We start from the raw sequence: 14,562 nt of genomic DNA on the forward strand, positions 1-14,562 counted from the left end.
TTTGCACATGACATTACGGACGTGTTTTGCATGACTACACATGTATAACCTGTATTAAACTGCTTGCCTTCTCAGTGGGGGGAAGGGAGGGAGAAAGAAAGGGGGAGAATTTGGAACTCAAAGTTTTAAAAGTGAATGTTAAAAATTAGCTTTACATATTACCGGAGGAAATTTTTTAAAATAATTAATATTTTTTTTAAAGATGCTTTTGTAGGACTAAGACCCAGCAAGAAACAACCATAATGTGGATTATATCATATAATCACTGAACTTTAGAGCTAAAAAGACTTTAAAGACTTATAAGGAAACTGAGTTCCAAAGAAAAGATATGACTTAATAGTTCGTGGTAAAGTAAAAAGCAGGTACAAGCTCCCATCTACTGATTCTCAGCTGCAATGATCTTACTACACTATGCTGCCTCCCAAAATTCAGTATTACTGAATCAATATTTCTGCTATGCAATGTTCTGCAGATACCAGTAGAATGTTACTTCTACTTACCTCAATTTTTAATCTCAAAAAGATATATAAACTTAAATGGCATTTTTCCTTCTGCCCCCACCATATTAATGCTTAATCTAAATTTATTTTGATCATTTCAGTTATCACCTGAGAAGTAATACATTAGCACAGAAACAAGGGTTGGAGAATGGTAGCAAGTTTTAATGATCACTATAAATAACAGGACTGACACACGTATCTCAATTTCAACTCTATGTAAAAATTTCCACCTCACTAATCACGCTGATGAGAAGCAATCTAGTCTTCAGGATACATACCACCTTTTTTTCCAAATCGCGCATCCATGACCTTTTCAATTGTCTCACTATTATCATGCTGTTCTTCAACTCCTTCTCCAGTCATTTCAATGAGATCATCAGAGTCAGTTTCAAAATCATCATCTTCTTTATAACTGAATTAGAAACAAGGTTGATTAAGCTGAAAACATTTATCTTTTTTTGCCAGCTAGCCACCATTCACACACACCACAGAGAAGAATCATATTAATATTAATATAAGTCAGTGTACCATATAGGGCGCTGAAGCTTGCGGAGGACTTAAAATACATAATCTCAATGCATTACTTAAAATCGGAGCATTGATCCTGCAGTATCACTACTAGGTCTGTACCCTAAGAGATCAAAGAAAAAGGAGAAGGACCTACATGTATAACAATTTCTACAGCAGCTCTTTTTGTGGAGGTAAAGAATTGGAAATTGAGGGGATGCTCATCAATTGGGGAATGGCTGAACAAACTGTGATTGTAGAGTACTATTGTGTTACAGATACGACAAGAGAATGGTTTTGTTTTAGAAAAAACATGGCAAGATTTATATAACCCAATGCAAAGTGAAGAGGGAAGAACCAGGAAATCATTGTGCATGGTACCAGCAATGTTGTAATGATGATCAACTGTGAAAGATTTGGCTACTCTGACCAATACAGTGATTCAAATCAATTCCAAAGGACTCACGATGGAAAAAATGCCATCCGTTGCCAGAAAGAGAACTGACAAACTCTTGAGTGCAAACTGAAGTATGATTTTCTTGCTTTTTTTTGTGATATGGCTAATATGAAAATATGCCTTACAAGATTTCACATGTATAATTTATAATTGATATCATGTTGCTTGCCGTTTCAGTGAGTGAAAGAGGGCTGGGAGAGGGAAGGCAAGAATCCACAACTCAAAATTTAAAAAGAATGTTAAAAATAAATAACAAATGAAAAATTTTAAACTACATATGTATATATACACATACGTAAAGCAAAATCAGAGCATGAAGGAATCACTCACTAGTCATTCTTTGGGTCCAAAGTTTATTCTTTGTATGCCTGCAGCAGAATGCAGTAACACTACTTCCTAAGCAGCTATGTGACTTCAGTCACATTCCCTAAGTGACTTGAAAATGTTCCTTCACTTGATACAGCTGCAATTACACTATCCAAAAGATACTAGTAGCTACAAAAAAATGACAAGAATTCAACTTCAAATGTTCCATTTCCAAACCAAACAGCTAGCAAGAATGCACAAAAACAAATTAAATATATTTACATAAAATACAAAAACCAAAAAAAATGTCATTCGGAATACAAAAGTATTCCATAAATAGTATTTCTACTAACGATTTATCGATAACAAGATTATCAGGCTAAATGACTCCTCAGTGGAGGACCTAACATGATGCATTTTTTGGTCCTCATAAAGATTAAGACTATCCTACCACACATTAACAATATATGATGACAACATTTTATGTACACAAGCTAAACTGAATGTTGTGTGCAATAAGATGGTAAGGCATTGGTTCATTCTTCATGTTAATTAATGCTATTCTACAGCCACTAGTGAATATCAAAAAACAGCAGAACACAATTCTCAGATCTTGCTTAAAATGATATTTGCTATCTGCAAGGTTCTGTTTCGCATTTACGCATTCTCTGCTTTCTTCCAAAGATACGGTAACAATAAAAACAGCATTGGTTAATTTTGCTTCCTGACACTTTTTAGAGGTGGTAAAAACATCTACATTTTATGATAGGTAAGCAAAAATATAACACTATTTGTGAGTCACATAGCAATTCAAAGCAGTTAATAAAAGCTTTCATGAGAGTGTGTGAGTGTGTGTGTGTGTGTGTGTGTGTGTGTGTGTGTGTGTGTGTGAGAAGGTGATATTACTATCAATAGGATGTAGGCTTTGATTTCATTTGGGTAGATTAAACCCAACTGTGCGCCAACATATACACCTTTATTCTTTGTATTCCTTTTATAAACTACACAGCACATACGCAAGGTGACTGGCCAATGTCAGAGAAGTATTCTCTGGCCATGAAACAACATTATTCTCTCTGGAAAACTAACGGAGTCTTTTCTCAGTAGGCACCCTCTTTGATTCAACTGGGTCATCACTGGCATGACTGAGCACCATCTCCTAGGTCACATGTACCTGACGTTTTTGGCAGCTCTGCGACGAGTCTGCCTTTTTGGAGTTTCGTCGTCATCATCGTCATCATCATCATCAGAAGAATCTTGTTTCTTTCTTCTTTTTCCACGCTGTGGCTTATGTTGCTTTTTAACACTGGTTTTAGGCACTGCTCTAAAAGGAGTTAATAATAATAATAATATGTACATATGTACATAAGTAAATAAAAATACACCAATGCCAGTATTTTCACCAAGGAAGATTAAAAACTTCAACAAGTAAAATTCCCAGTCTTGATGAAATGGTTTCACAGGCATGTTGCACTTTTTCAGAAACAAAATATAGAAAAATAGAGTCATGTAATTTTATTCCCTATAGTACAGAATAATCTCTGTTTGAGGACTGAGAGGTGATACAGCTTCTGAAGTACCATGAGGAAATCGACCAACACAGCACATCGTAATAGGGAAGGACAAGGAGGAAGAGAAGAAAGAAGAGGAAATACAAATAAGGTGAAGACAAGTTCCCAGGAGCAACCTTGTTATCACCCCCTTCCAATTCCGACTAAGATGGATGGATATTTGGAAGAGGAAGTCACCAGACTAGATGAACTCGAGGAGTTGTATACCAGGCTAAATTGAATTGAAGGAAGATAAACTGTATGGTCTTGTAAACTAGATCTGCTATCCTTAACTCAAACTTCAGCAAGCAACCTTACCCACAACTAAGGTGGCACAGAAGATGATTTTCGGTAATATATAGATTGTTCTGGGAGCCTAGACAATGTTATTACAAAGTAGATAAAGTTTACTAGGAGCCTTTCTATCTTCTGGCCTTTGCTTTTCCTCTCACTCACACCCTGCAGCGAAGTTGGCTTACCCTCTCATTCCAAAAACTCACACACATCCCTGTCAACTTTATCTTGACTAATCAAAATTCCACTTATTTGTGTATTTAATAACACCACTTCAGATGTTCTAACAGTCTCATTAAAGTAACACTAAGGTATGAATAAACAACTACCATAATATACCAGGAAATGCTCACATTTTTTTTAAAAGCAAGTAAAACGGAATATTTAAGAAAATACATTTGGCTAGGAAGTGCCTGTCTAGTTCACAGTATTTATTGTGAGGATCAAATGTGGTCATGTCCCAAATAGTCCAGCTGCAGGTTAAATATGTGAAATCAGCATCAGAGGGCTTTAACCTCATTTCTATTCCTACACCCTGTAATCCCCACCACCTCTGCAAGAAGCCCCATACCCTGAACTCAGCTTAGGCTATAGCATATATCTTGAATTCTGAACTAAAATCACTAAGGTAGCAAATAGTCTGAACGTTCCCTAGAATTTTGCCCATTATATTTTTAAATAACTCAAGCAATAGTCTTTTATTCTTTCTCATGAGAAACAATTCTAACATTTGCCTTGTCCATGGTAATCCTTTTTGTTTCTGTTAGAGACCAACCAACAATGTATACAATATATGCAACCATAAAAGCCTCCAAGGCAAGAATCCCTCACCTCCTTAGGACAGGCCGTCTGGCTTTCACCTTTTTCTGCTCTGGTTCACTCTCCGCACTAGTGCCTTGTTCTTGCTCATCTTCCTCATCCTCTTCCTCAGACGCCTCCTTTTTCCATTTTTCTCTGTGATCAACAGCAAAAAAATTAAAGAATTTGTACTAGAGAATGTCAACTCAGTTGATCCAGAAAGAACACATAGAAAGCTAATGAAACAAGTTCTGATCTGCAGAAATTTGCTGAAAAGAGAATTCAATTTAAGGACTAAATTTGACTCTGGTTAATTTCTGTATCTGTAGTTTCCTAAACAAATTATTATAGACCTGTATTTTTAATAGGTACATTATAAAACTGTTTTTTTGGTATTAAATTTCTCACATCTTTTACACGATCAGTATGGTAAAACCCACTACTAACCACTCAAGAAAAAAAATTCCTGATTTTTCAAAGAATTCAATTTCAAACTAAAAATCAAGGGAAGTTTTTTAATTGGAATTTTTCAAGGTTATTTTTCATAAGCCACCTCATATAACCCTCTCATTTTACATAAAATGACATTGGAGCTAAGAGACTTGGTGAGGGTCAGAGAAGTAGGCGATGATAAAACTAAAAACAAAGATCTCTGAAGTCTTTAAAACTATGAAGCACTACATACCCATAAGCAAGAGCAAACAATAAATATATGGTGCTATATAGTTAATTAGCCATATTAGCTTTATTAACTATAAAGCACTATAAGTAATACCTGATTCTTTAGATGCTATATTACATGTATATAATGATGCTGATTCAATACATTTTTACATATACTACTTTGTAGTTAATAAAGGACTTTCACTACATGACCATATTTGATCCTCACAACAAATACTGTGAACTAGATGGTATAATTCTCATTTTACAAATAAAAAAAGACTCCAATAGGTTAACTGACTTGCTCAGAATTGCAGAACTAAGATTATAAACTAGATGGGCATTGTCCTCAAAAAATCAACAATCCAATTTTATTTTCAAAGTCCAGAGTATAACCGATAATGTTTGCATCAGTTAGATGTTCTTCCAATTAAACCCTCCTATGTACACAATGTTGTGATTTCTGAAGTACTCAAGTACTGTGTCAGGCTATTTCTTCATGAAGTCTTCCCTGACTACTATCTTCTTAGCAGATCTTTTAAAAAATGTTTTACTGATTTTTCATAAACTATTGCTGTCACTTTCCAGTCCCATGCTCTCACCCCATCCCTACCCCACTACACTTCAATCCAGCATAAAGAACGAGATTTACACAACCAATACGCCGTTTGTTGTTTCTGACAACATATGCCCTATTCCATACTATTAACTGTCAACCACCTCTCTGACAGCTAACATTAAAATCCACCAGTTGAATTAATCAGTTCTGAAATATTTCAATATTGTTTTCCTCTATATCATAGAAGTCATAGTATGAAGTTTTCTCTGAGTTCTGCTTACTTTCCTCAACCTAATTCATACAAGTCTTCTAGAATTCTTGAATTCTTTGAAGCCAAATCTTATGAACAATAATATTCCACTACATTCACACACTACAATTATTTGGCCATTCCCTAATCAATCGACATTTGATTCCAATTTTTGTTAGCATAAAAGTGCTGCTAAATTTCTGCACACATGAGACTTTCTCCTCTGTTTCTCAGTTCATTTGGGTTGTCTAGTAGTGATACCCCTGGGTCAATGGGTAGGTTCAGTTTAATGATTTTTCTTATACAATTCCAAACTGCCTTCTAAAATACCAATTAATCCACAGGTACATTATTGCTCCTATCTTCCTATAGCTTCTCCAACATTCAGCTGCATTAATTCCAAAGGACATTAGTGTTTCTGTCTTCCCACAAACTCTCTAAAATCATTTTCATTTGTCATTTTTGTCCATATGAAAACAGGGAAGAAAAATCTCAGAGTTTTTTATATTCCCATTTCTCTTATTATTAACAATCTGGGCCATTCTTTCACACAGATGACAGTTTGCAGTTTTTTCTTTTGAAAGCTACCTCTTCTTATCCTTTAACCATTTTTCTATTGGGGAAAACCTAGATTTTTCTGACTTGTAGTTTAGACTTCCTTCTCTTCTCCAGTACTATATACTGAGGGTGCTCTAGGACCCATTATACATCTTTATCCAGGCTGTAGGAAGAGACTCGTGTGTTTTTACCTTTGATTCCCCAGAACATAGCATCATACTTGATTATTTTGACGAATCTGTGATCTCATCAATGTGGATAATTCTCTCCATCAGAAGAAGCTGGCAATCCATTTATGTTTACCTAACCTGAGTCCCTGTCTGACCCTTGTCAAGGTTGTCCCATAAATCCTATGCATAAGCATGTGACAGGGGCTTTCCCCTAGGTCACTCGAAGTGTGGCTATCAGTGGAATGTGAGGCCAAGGCCATCCTTCAAACAGTCTTACTTTTAATAAATGACCAGCTCCCTACTCAGCTCTTTTTCCAGTAATTCATCTCTCTTATATTCTTTATACTACTTGTACACAATTCTATACTATTCCATGTTTCAACTTACTCATAACCTTATATACAGAAGTTGAACTGTTAGCTGAAATGGACATTCTTTAAAGGAGAACCCACTTTTAAAAGTAACTTTAACTCTGAACACGTCTACAGTGTCTGCAGGCCTTCAGAAGTGAACATTATGTTGCTGTACAGTTCCTGTTAGGGATAGGGGTAGTTTCACTGATATGGCGAACCCCCAAATAATAAAATATTTCCTCTGCTACTCCACGTTGTTACCCTGTCTGTTGCTTAGTCTTTGAGAGTTGTACAGAGCATCAAGAGGTTAACTGATTTGGCCAGTTTACACGGTCAGTATGTTTCAGAAGTGGGACCTAAACCCAGCTCTCCCTAGCTCTGAAGTCATTTCTCTGTCCATTTCACACGCTGCCTCTAAGTACTTAAGAAAAAAAAAACTCCTTTAAGCTTATTCCCAGGCAGCCCATCAATATCCCTTATAAAATATGGTATCTACCAGCATTGAGCACATTTACTTCACAAGTGGTCTGACCAAGGCAAAGTGGAAGTAGGACCTGTCTCTTTTCAGACCTTGTGCCTCCCTAACTGCAGCCTAAAAGTACATCAGCTTTTCTGGTTGCCTTATTATACCATGCCAAGATGCCACATAAAATGATTTTACAATCCACCCTCTGGGTAGCACCTAATTGCTGAACTTAATGGGAAACTATCATCCAAATATAGACTAAAGGAGGGAAGACTGACAGGCATTATCTCATTCAGATCCTGCCCCTACAGGGAGCAGCATGTGGGTGGCTGAACCATGAGAAAGTGAGAGGCATCTCTTCTATTCTCAGTCTTAAGTGAATCACAGAGAAATTAAACTTTGTGCTTTGGAAGCAGGCATGAGGCAAAAACCTCCTGCATCTTGATACAATCAACAGAGAAAGCACAAACTCCATAAAGCCATGTGACCAGATGGCTACGAAATGCCTAGATTAGGACAAAGGCTTGCTAATACTTCCAACATACAAAAATACCTACTTAATGTTAGAGATGAGAGTACAATTCTTCTATCTTTGGAGAAATATTTGAAGCATGGGAAAATTGAATTGATTCTGGGTAGGGTAATATTAAATATTCCCAATTCAATTATTTTGGGAAGACTGCCAGTATAAGAGGAATTCAGTTATTTCTTAAAATATTCATAAATAGTATAAGATCAAAGATTCAGGAGAAGGGTTATGCCCAGAAAAGAGAATAAGATTGAATCACAAGTATAATTTCATTATAGTAAATGGGAAGTACTAATCTTAACTTGCAAAAATTTTATTTATGGATCTTCCATAAAATGACACTAGCAAGACTGGTTCATTTCCACTCTTCTTAGACATAGGCTTATTTAAATCTGTGACAAATTATTATATGTTTTATCTGACGGGCTTGGTAGTGTTTAAGAAAAAGAAGTAGCAAACACAAAACAAGTTAAGTTGTCTCAAACTGCAGTCCAAGAATTTGCTTATATGGCCTCCAGACATTAGGATGAGATACTCAGCAGAGACTAGAACTTGCGGCATAGCAATGTTTCTAAACATGTACTGCACACACACACACACACACACACACACACACACACGTGCGTGCGCACACACACACACACACACAAACACGTGTGAGAACTACTGGACATTTAGACTTACTGTTTTTTCAGTATCCTCTGGCCTCTTCCTTTTGGGCTCCCACACTCAGAACCACTACTTGCCTTCAATGAAGACAATGTAAAAAAGGGAAGAGAGAGAAAAAATAAAGTAGGTAAGTTGTTTTTTTTTTTAATTTGTGGTCCTTATAAATGACACTCTAACTTTGGGATTAGGAACCGAGTCCATATACCACCTTCAGTATGAGAGACTGGCCAGAAGAAAAACCTCAGCATTTCTCTAGAGGGGGGGAGGTTCATCAAAATCAAAATGTAACTTGGCCATTTCATTTCTTCTCTTCTATAGTAGTTAGCTAGCAGTACTACTACGGAAATATTTAGAGACACATGACATTTTTCTCTCAGATGTTTTCCAGTAAACAGGTTAATATAAGTAACTTGGAATTTAAAACAGCACAGAAGGTTCTAAGGATCTGTTTAATGTTATTATACTACAAAGTATATGAAAGACTATGACTCATTAATTTCCTAATAACTGAATGGCATTTTCTTATAATTTACATGCAAACAGTACTGTGCCACAACAATTATGTAAAAGAAACTCTATACTCAAAGATGCTTAAACAACCACCAGCTCTATTCTATAGAACTGGATGGAAGATGGCATGCCAAACAAGAAAAAAGTTTCAGGTCTAATACTGCCTTAGAACAGTGTTTCCTCATTTGGTTACAGAATATCTTGGGCCTTAAAATAAACTGACAAAACCTCTCTTACATTTCCACTCCCCCTCCCCAAATCCCTATTCACAGTGCACAGACTACACAGGGTGCCACAGAACACAGTGTGGGAAGTACTACCTTACACTTCCCCTCTCATTTTCTTACCTCTTCTTTAATATTAAATCTAGATGGTTCTTGTCGACTTCGATTTGACCTCCTAACCCCATACACATCAGGATACTCTTCCCACATCTGAAAAATAAGAGACTCTTAGAGAAGCTGCTTCACTCCATTTAACATCTTGTTTTTAGAACTTTCAATAACTATACTATGAATCATTTGGGTTTTGTTAGGTTCATTTATTTGCGAATGTTAAGACTATTATTAAAGCAACATATTTTTAAACTATGAGAAACTGGATCACCTAGTAGTAAGTTCAGAGACATGGGTTTTGAGCACTTCTTTTCTTCCACAGTTCACAAGCAGCTTCAAATATGCTGTCCACATGAATATCGCTCAAATGATACCTCTACTTTCCTTTTCTTTAAGACTTCTTCAATAAAAATTCCTCAGTGTCAAAAAGGGTATATAGAAAATTGTTTGACATTATAATGTGGCTATCCTCAACTCCAGGAACAAATTTTATACACATATATACACACACACAGAAATACTATGCATTTGCATTTTCCTGCTGGTCTATTTATATAATTAAGAGGAATGTAATAGAAGAGGTGGGTGATGGGGGAAGGTTAGTTCAAACTGGCCATTTCTTTGACATAAGGAATTCCCAATGTGAAAATTCTGAATTGAAGCAGATCTCATTGGCATACAGCTAGTGTGGGTCAGAAGTAGGACTTGTAAATGGCTCTAAGGCTACATACAGTGCATTTTTAATAACAATAAAATAACTGACACTAATATAGCCCTTTAAAATTTGTAAGATACTTTGATCTGAGCCTTACAATAACCCTATGAGGAAGGTATTTCTATTACTGTCTTCATTTAATAGAAAAGGAATTTGAGACTCAAAAAGTTTAAGTGATTTACCCATCCTCTCTCCAATCTTCATTCTCTCCCCATATACTTCCCTGATGCCTACAAACATATCCCCTTCCTTGGCCCTGATATTCCTTCCTCTCAAGATATTAATATCCTATATATCTCCATCCTTTCTCAGCCAAATTTTTTAAAAAGCTCCCTGCCTCCACTTCCACTCCTCTTTTACTTTTCCCTGAGCCATCCCGCCTAGTTCAGGTTCATAGGTGTCTTTCACTTCTAACAATTCTCTCTTCCCTACACTTTAATTTTGGCATCTCCAAGGTTCTATCTTTGGACTCTGCTTTTTTCACACTTCCTTTGACAATCTTTTTTACTCCCCAGGACCACCTTCTCACGGATGACTTAAAAACCTTAAGCTGCACAGATTGCTCAGATCTATCACACCCAAGCCCAAAGGTCACAACTCCAACTGCCTCCCAGGACCTTCCATCACATTGAGCCTCCTTCGTATACTTTTTATAAGAGTGGAGTCATGGACCTAGAGTGGGAAGGAACTTCCAGGGCTATCTAGTCCAACCACTCATTTTACAGATGTTGAAGCTGAGGTCTAGGGAAGTGACTTGCCCAAGATCATGCAAGTAGTGTCATATCAAAAATGAACTTAATAGCTTATGGAAGTGAATGTTGAAAACTAAAAATAAATAAAAAAATAAAATGAAATTATTTTTCCAATCAAACCTGCTTCTCTTGCTGATTTCCCTCCTTTTCTAAGTGACATGACCCTCTTTTCTTGACCCTTCCTACATCCTTGCCTTCCAGATCCAAGTAGTACACAGATCAACTCTTCAACAATCTTACTTCTATCCTCACCTCTGTACTTCACTGTCACTGTATCTAGCCCCTAGACCTGTAACAAAATAGTGTCCTGACTTAGCAGTCCCACTTCCAGTCTCTACTATTCTAACCCACCCTTTATACTGTTGCCAGAGTCTCTCTTCAGTTCCTTAGCTGATTCAAAGATCCCGACACTTCAGCTTTACTCCACAGCTCTCTATTTCCTTGAGTTTGCATTTGATAACACCACTGACTACGTACCCCCTTTTCTCCCATTCCCTCTCCTTTCCCCTCATTTCTTCTACTCCTCCTACCCACTTGGGGGATTAAATAGTCCCTTCTCCCAATGCCCTTAACCCCATTACTCTCCCATTTCAAGAGCCTTGCTCCAATGATCAATCCCTTCTCTAATCTTGGCACACACTCTCTCTATTGACTTCTTCCTCTCTGACTACAGATATGCTCATCTCCTCCATCCCCCCCAAAAAAATTCCATTTATCAACTCATGATTAAGAACTCATTTCTGTTACCATAGTGTAACTTTTTTTCTATGGAAAAACTTTCATTTACAAAATTTGGGGTTCTTCTAATCTAACATATAAGAGAATGTTAAAAGAGCTTAATTCTAGCCCTAAATCGAATTAACAGTTCTAAGAAGTAAATAGTAAGTCATCCCAACAACCACTTATACTTCAAAACAGGCAGTCAGTGCATCCACACATTGGGAGAACTCATTTTGGGCTCCCCCTAACCTATCTTCTTAGTTAAATGTTTTCTGTCTGCACATGGAACAATAGTTTTAACTAGCTGAAATTAAATCTGCACACATTCGTAGTACAGATAGGCTATCTACAATTCTGTTACACAAATAATAAAATGACTACCTACTCCTTTGATACCTACTTAATAAGCTAGAAACAGAAGATCTGTTTTACTTTACTGCCTCCCTTAGAATTTTGGTATCCCTAAATTCTGAGTATAATTTCAAAGTCTAATACAGGCATACCTGGGAGATATTACAGGTTCTGTTCCAGACTGCCACAATAAAGCAAGTCACACAAATTTTTTGGTCCCCCAGTGCATATAAAAATTATGTTTATACTATACTGTAATCTATTAAGTGTACAACAGTATTACATCTTGAAAAAACAAAGTGCATACCTTAATTTAAAAATACTTCATAGCTAAAAATGCTAACCATAATCTGAGGCTACAGTGAGTTATAATCTTTTTTGCTAGTGAATTGTTGATGGCTACTGACTAAACAGGGTGGTAGTTGCTGAAGGACAGGGTGGCTGTGGCAATTTCTTAAAATATAAGAGCAATAAAATTTGCCCCACTGACTGACTTCTCCTTTCACTTGAAAACTTAGAGGCTACTATACATTATTAATTGGCCTAATTTCAATATTGTGTCTCAGGGAACAGGGAGGCCAGGGAAGAGGGAGAGTGACAGGGAAACAGCTGGTCACTGGAGCAGTCAGAACACACACAACATTTAACAATTAAATTCGTCATCTTATATGGGTGCAATTTGTGATGCCCCAAAACAATTACATCAGTAACCACAAAGATCAAGTTGAAACATTGTGAGAATTACCAAAATGTGACAGAGACACAATAAGAGCATATGCTCTTGGAAAATGGTGTCAATACAACTGGTTGACACAGGGTTGCCACAAACTTTCAATTTGGGAAAAATGCATTAGCTGTGAAGTGCAATAAAACAAGGATTGACTACATATTCACTATAAGAATTTTTTGACAAGTAAATTAGAACTACAGCTAAAACTTCATTAAGACTTAAGTTAGACCTCAACACCAAAAACTAAGGAAATATCTGTTACATGATTATCAAGATACCATATCGTTTGTATCATCTGCTTTATTTTTCGTTCTGTGACATAACCATCTTCTGTCTCCCACCTGTCATTAATAAAAACTGTAATCAGTTAACAGAAATCACTTACAGGAAATTTCACAAACTGCCAGGAATAGCCTTTTTGTTATGCTAAGGACATCCTTTCTAAGGAAGGAAATATCACTTATGAATCTGATGATTAACTCTCTTTTGAGCTGCTACTCACATTAATTCTCAGAAGAAAAGGAGTCATGTGTTCATGTTTATAGTAATATATGTCTGTTTTACACCTTCTTCTGCTACTTCTGGTTTCCTTCTCGATAGCTGTGGCCACCCGCCCATGACTGAGTAAGCATGAGAGGTTCACCTAAACTCTAACACCAAAACAACTCTCTGAAGCCTCATACGTTAAAACATCATTCTCAAGCACAAGTAGCACCTAGCCTCCTCCTTTCAACACACAGTCTACTACCTTCCTTCAGCTTATAATCCTTTCCTATCTGTTTCTATAAATGCCATGAGCAGTTGTGTGTACTTCTGGGCAGGGTCTGTCCTTCAGCTTCCTTCTCCTACGTAAGGCCAGTTCCTCCATCACATCTTTTTCCCAGCTAGCACTGCTCCAGGTTCAACTCTTGCCCAGTTTTTTGAGATAAACATGAAGTTCTCAGCTAATTACCACATACCATTTGTCAAATGCATTTGACAATACTTCCCATTGAAAACCGCATAGTGAGAAAGAGCTCAGTCCCACACTAACAAATGCTAATCTACCCAAGTAAACTAAAAGGATATTTGACAAAAATAAGTCATTTATCTGTTTACTGCATTTATATCTTTGCTTACTGTTGTACCTTTATGCTGACTGGAAATTTAAACCAAAAATAAATGCATTCTCCCTTTCCACCATATTCTAAATGTAGTGATATGGATAAGTATTTTCTGCTTCCTCCCTCATTTTTGTTACTACTGAAAAAAAAATTTAGTACATCAATATGGAAGGAAGCAAACAATATAATGTGTTGCACAAAGTAAGCAAATAATAGCTGAATGTTGAATTAATCTAAATTCTATATCCAGAAGAAAGATATTAACACATCAACAAGAGTTTTCATCTTTCAAGTACAATAGAAATGAAGGTTTGACAGTGGATCTTAAAACATACCAGATTTGGACTTCATGAAAATCAGAAATACCTTTTTAACATCAGCTATACGTTCCTTCTTAGAGGCTGGCTTTTCTTTGGCTTCCGGTGGGGTTTGCTGGGATTTGGAACCTGCTGATTCGCTTTCGGACTCAGTCTGACTCTCTGAAGATTCGGAACTGCTGTTTGATTCGCTGCCATGCCCACTGCCTGGCTCACTGCCCTGTTCACTTTCAGACTGGCTAGCTGAGTCTGAGCCTGATGCTTCTTCAGATGCTGAATGACTTATTGGGGGAAAAAAAATAAGGCTATGTTATATGAATCTGATAGAGAAACCAGAAAAATGTCATTGAGGTCGTTAATTATAGGAATCTTATTCATATATTACTTTTATTAAATAATC

At 36.6% G+C, this 14,562-nt stretch overlaps 1 protein-coding gene across 6 annotated transcripts in view; it reads right to left on the reverse strand.

Moving 5' to 3' along the window:
• The window catches only part of CHD2 (chromodomain helicase DNA binding protein 2), a 122,559-nt gene that overhangs the window by 82,653 nt on the left and 25,344 nt on the right, over positions 1-14,562 (reverse strand). For 5 of the 6 annotated variants that reach the window (XR_011968861.1, XR_011968859.1, XM_072617362.1 and 2 more), the window contains exons 3-8: positions 14,212-14,443; positions 9,487-9,573; positions 8,645-8,706; positions 4,446-4,568; positions 2,945-3,094; positions 779-912 (exon numbers count right to left, since the gene is read on the reverse strand). Coding sequence is in view for 4 of the 6 variants with exons in the window: in XM_072617362.1 (XP_072473463.1) it covers positions 779-912; positions 2,945-3,094; positions 4,446-4,568; positions 8,645-8,706; positions 9,487-9,573; positions 14,212-14,443 (788 nt within the window). In the remaining 2 variants the exon portion in view is untranslated. The remainder of the gene's footprint in view (positions 1-778; positions 913-2,944; positions 3,095-4,445; positions 4,569-8,644; positions 8,707-9,486; positions 9,574-14,211; positions 14,444-14,562) is intronic. The other variant, XM_072617370.1, reaches the window with a different exon arrangement.

This window comes from Notamacropus eugenii, chromosome 1 (genome assembly GCF_028372415.1).
Source record: "Notamacropus eugenii isolate mMacEug1 chromosome 1, mMacEug1.pri_v2, whole genome shotgun sequence".
NCBI lineage: Eukaryota > Metazoa > Chordata > Mammalia > Diprotodontia > Macropodidae > Notamacropus > Notamacropus eugenii.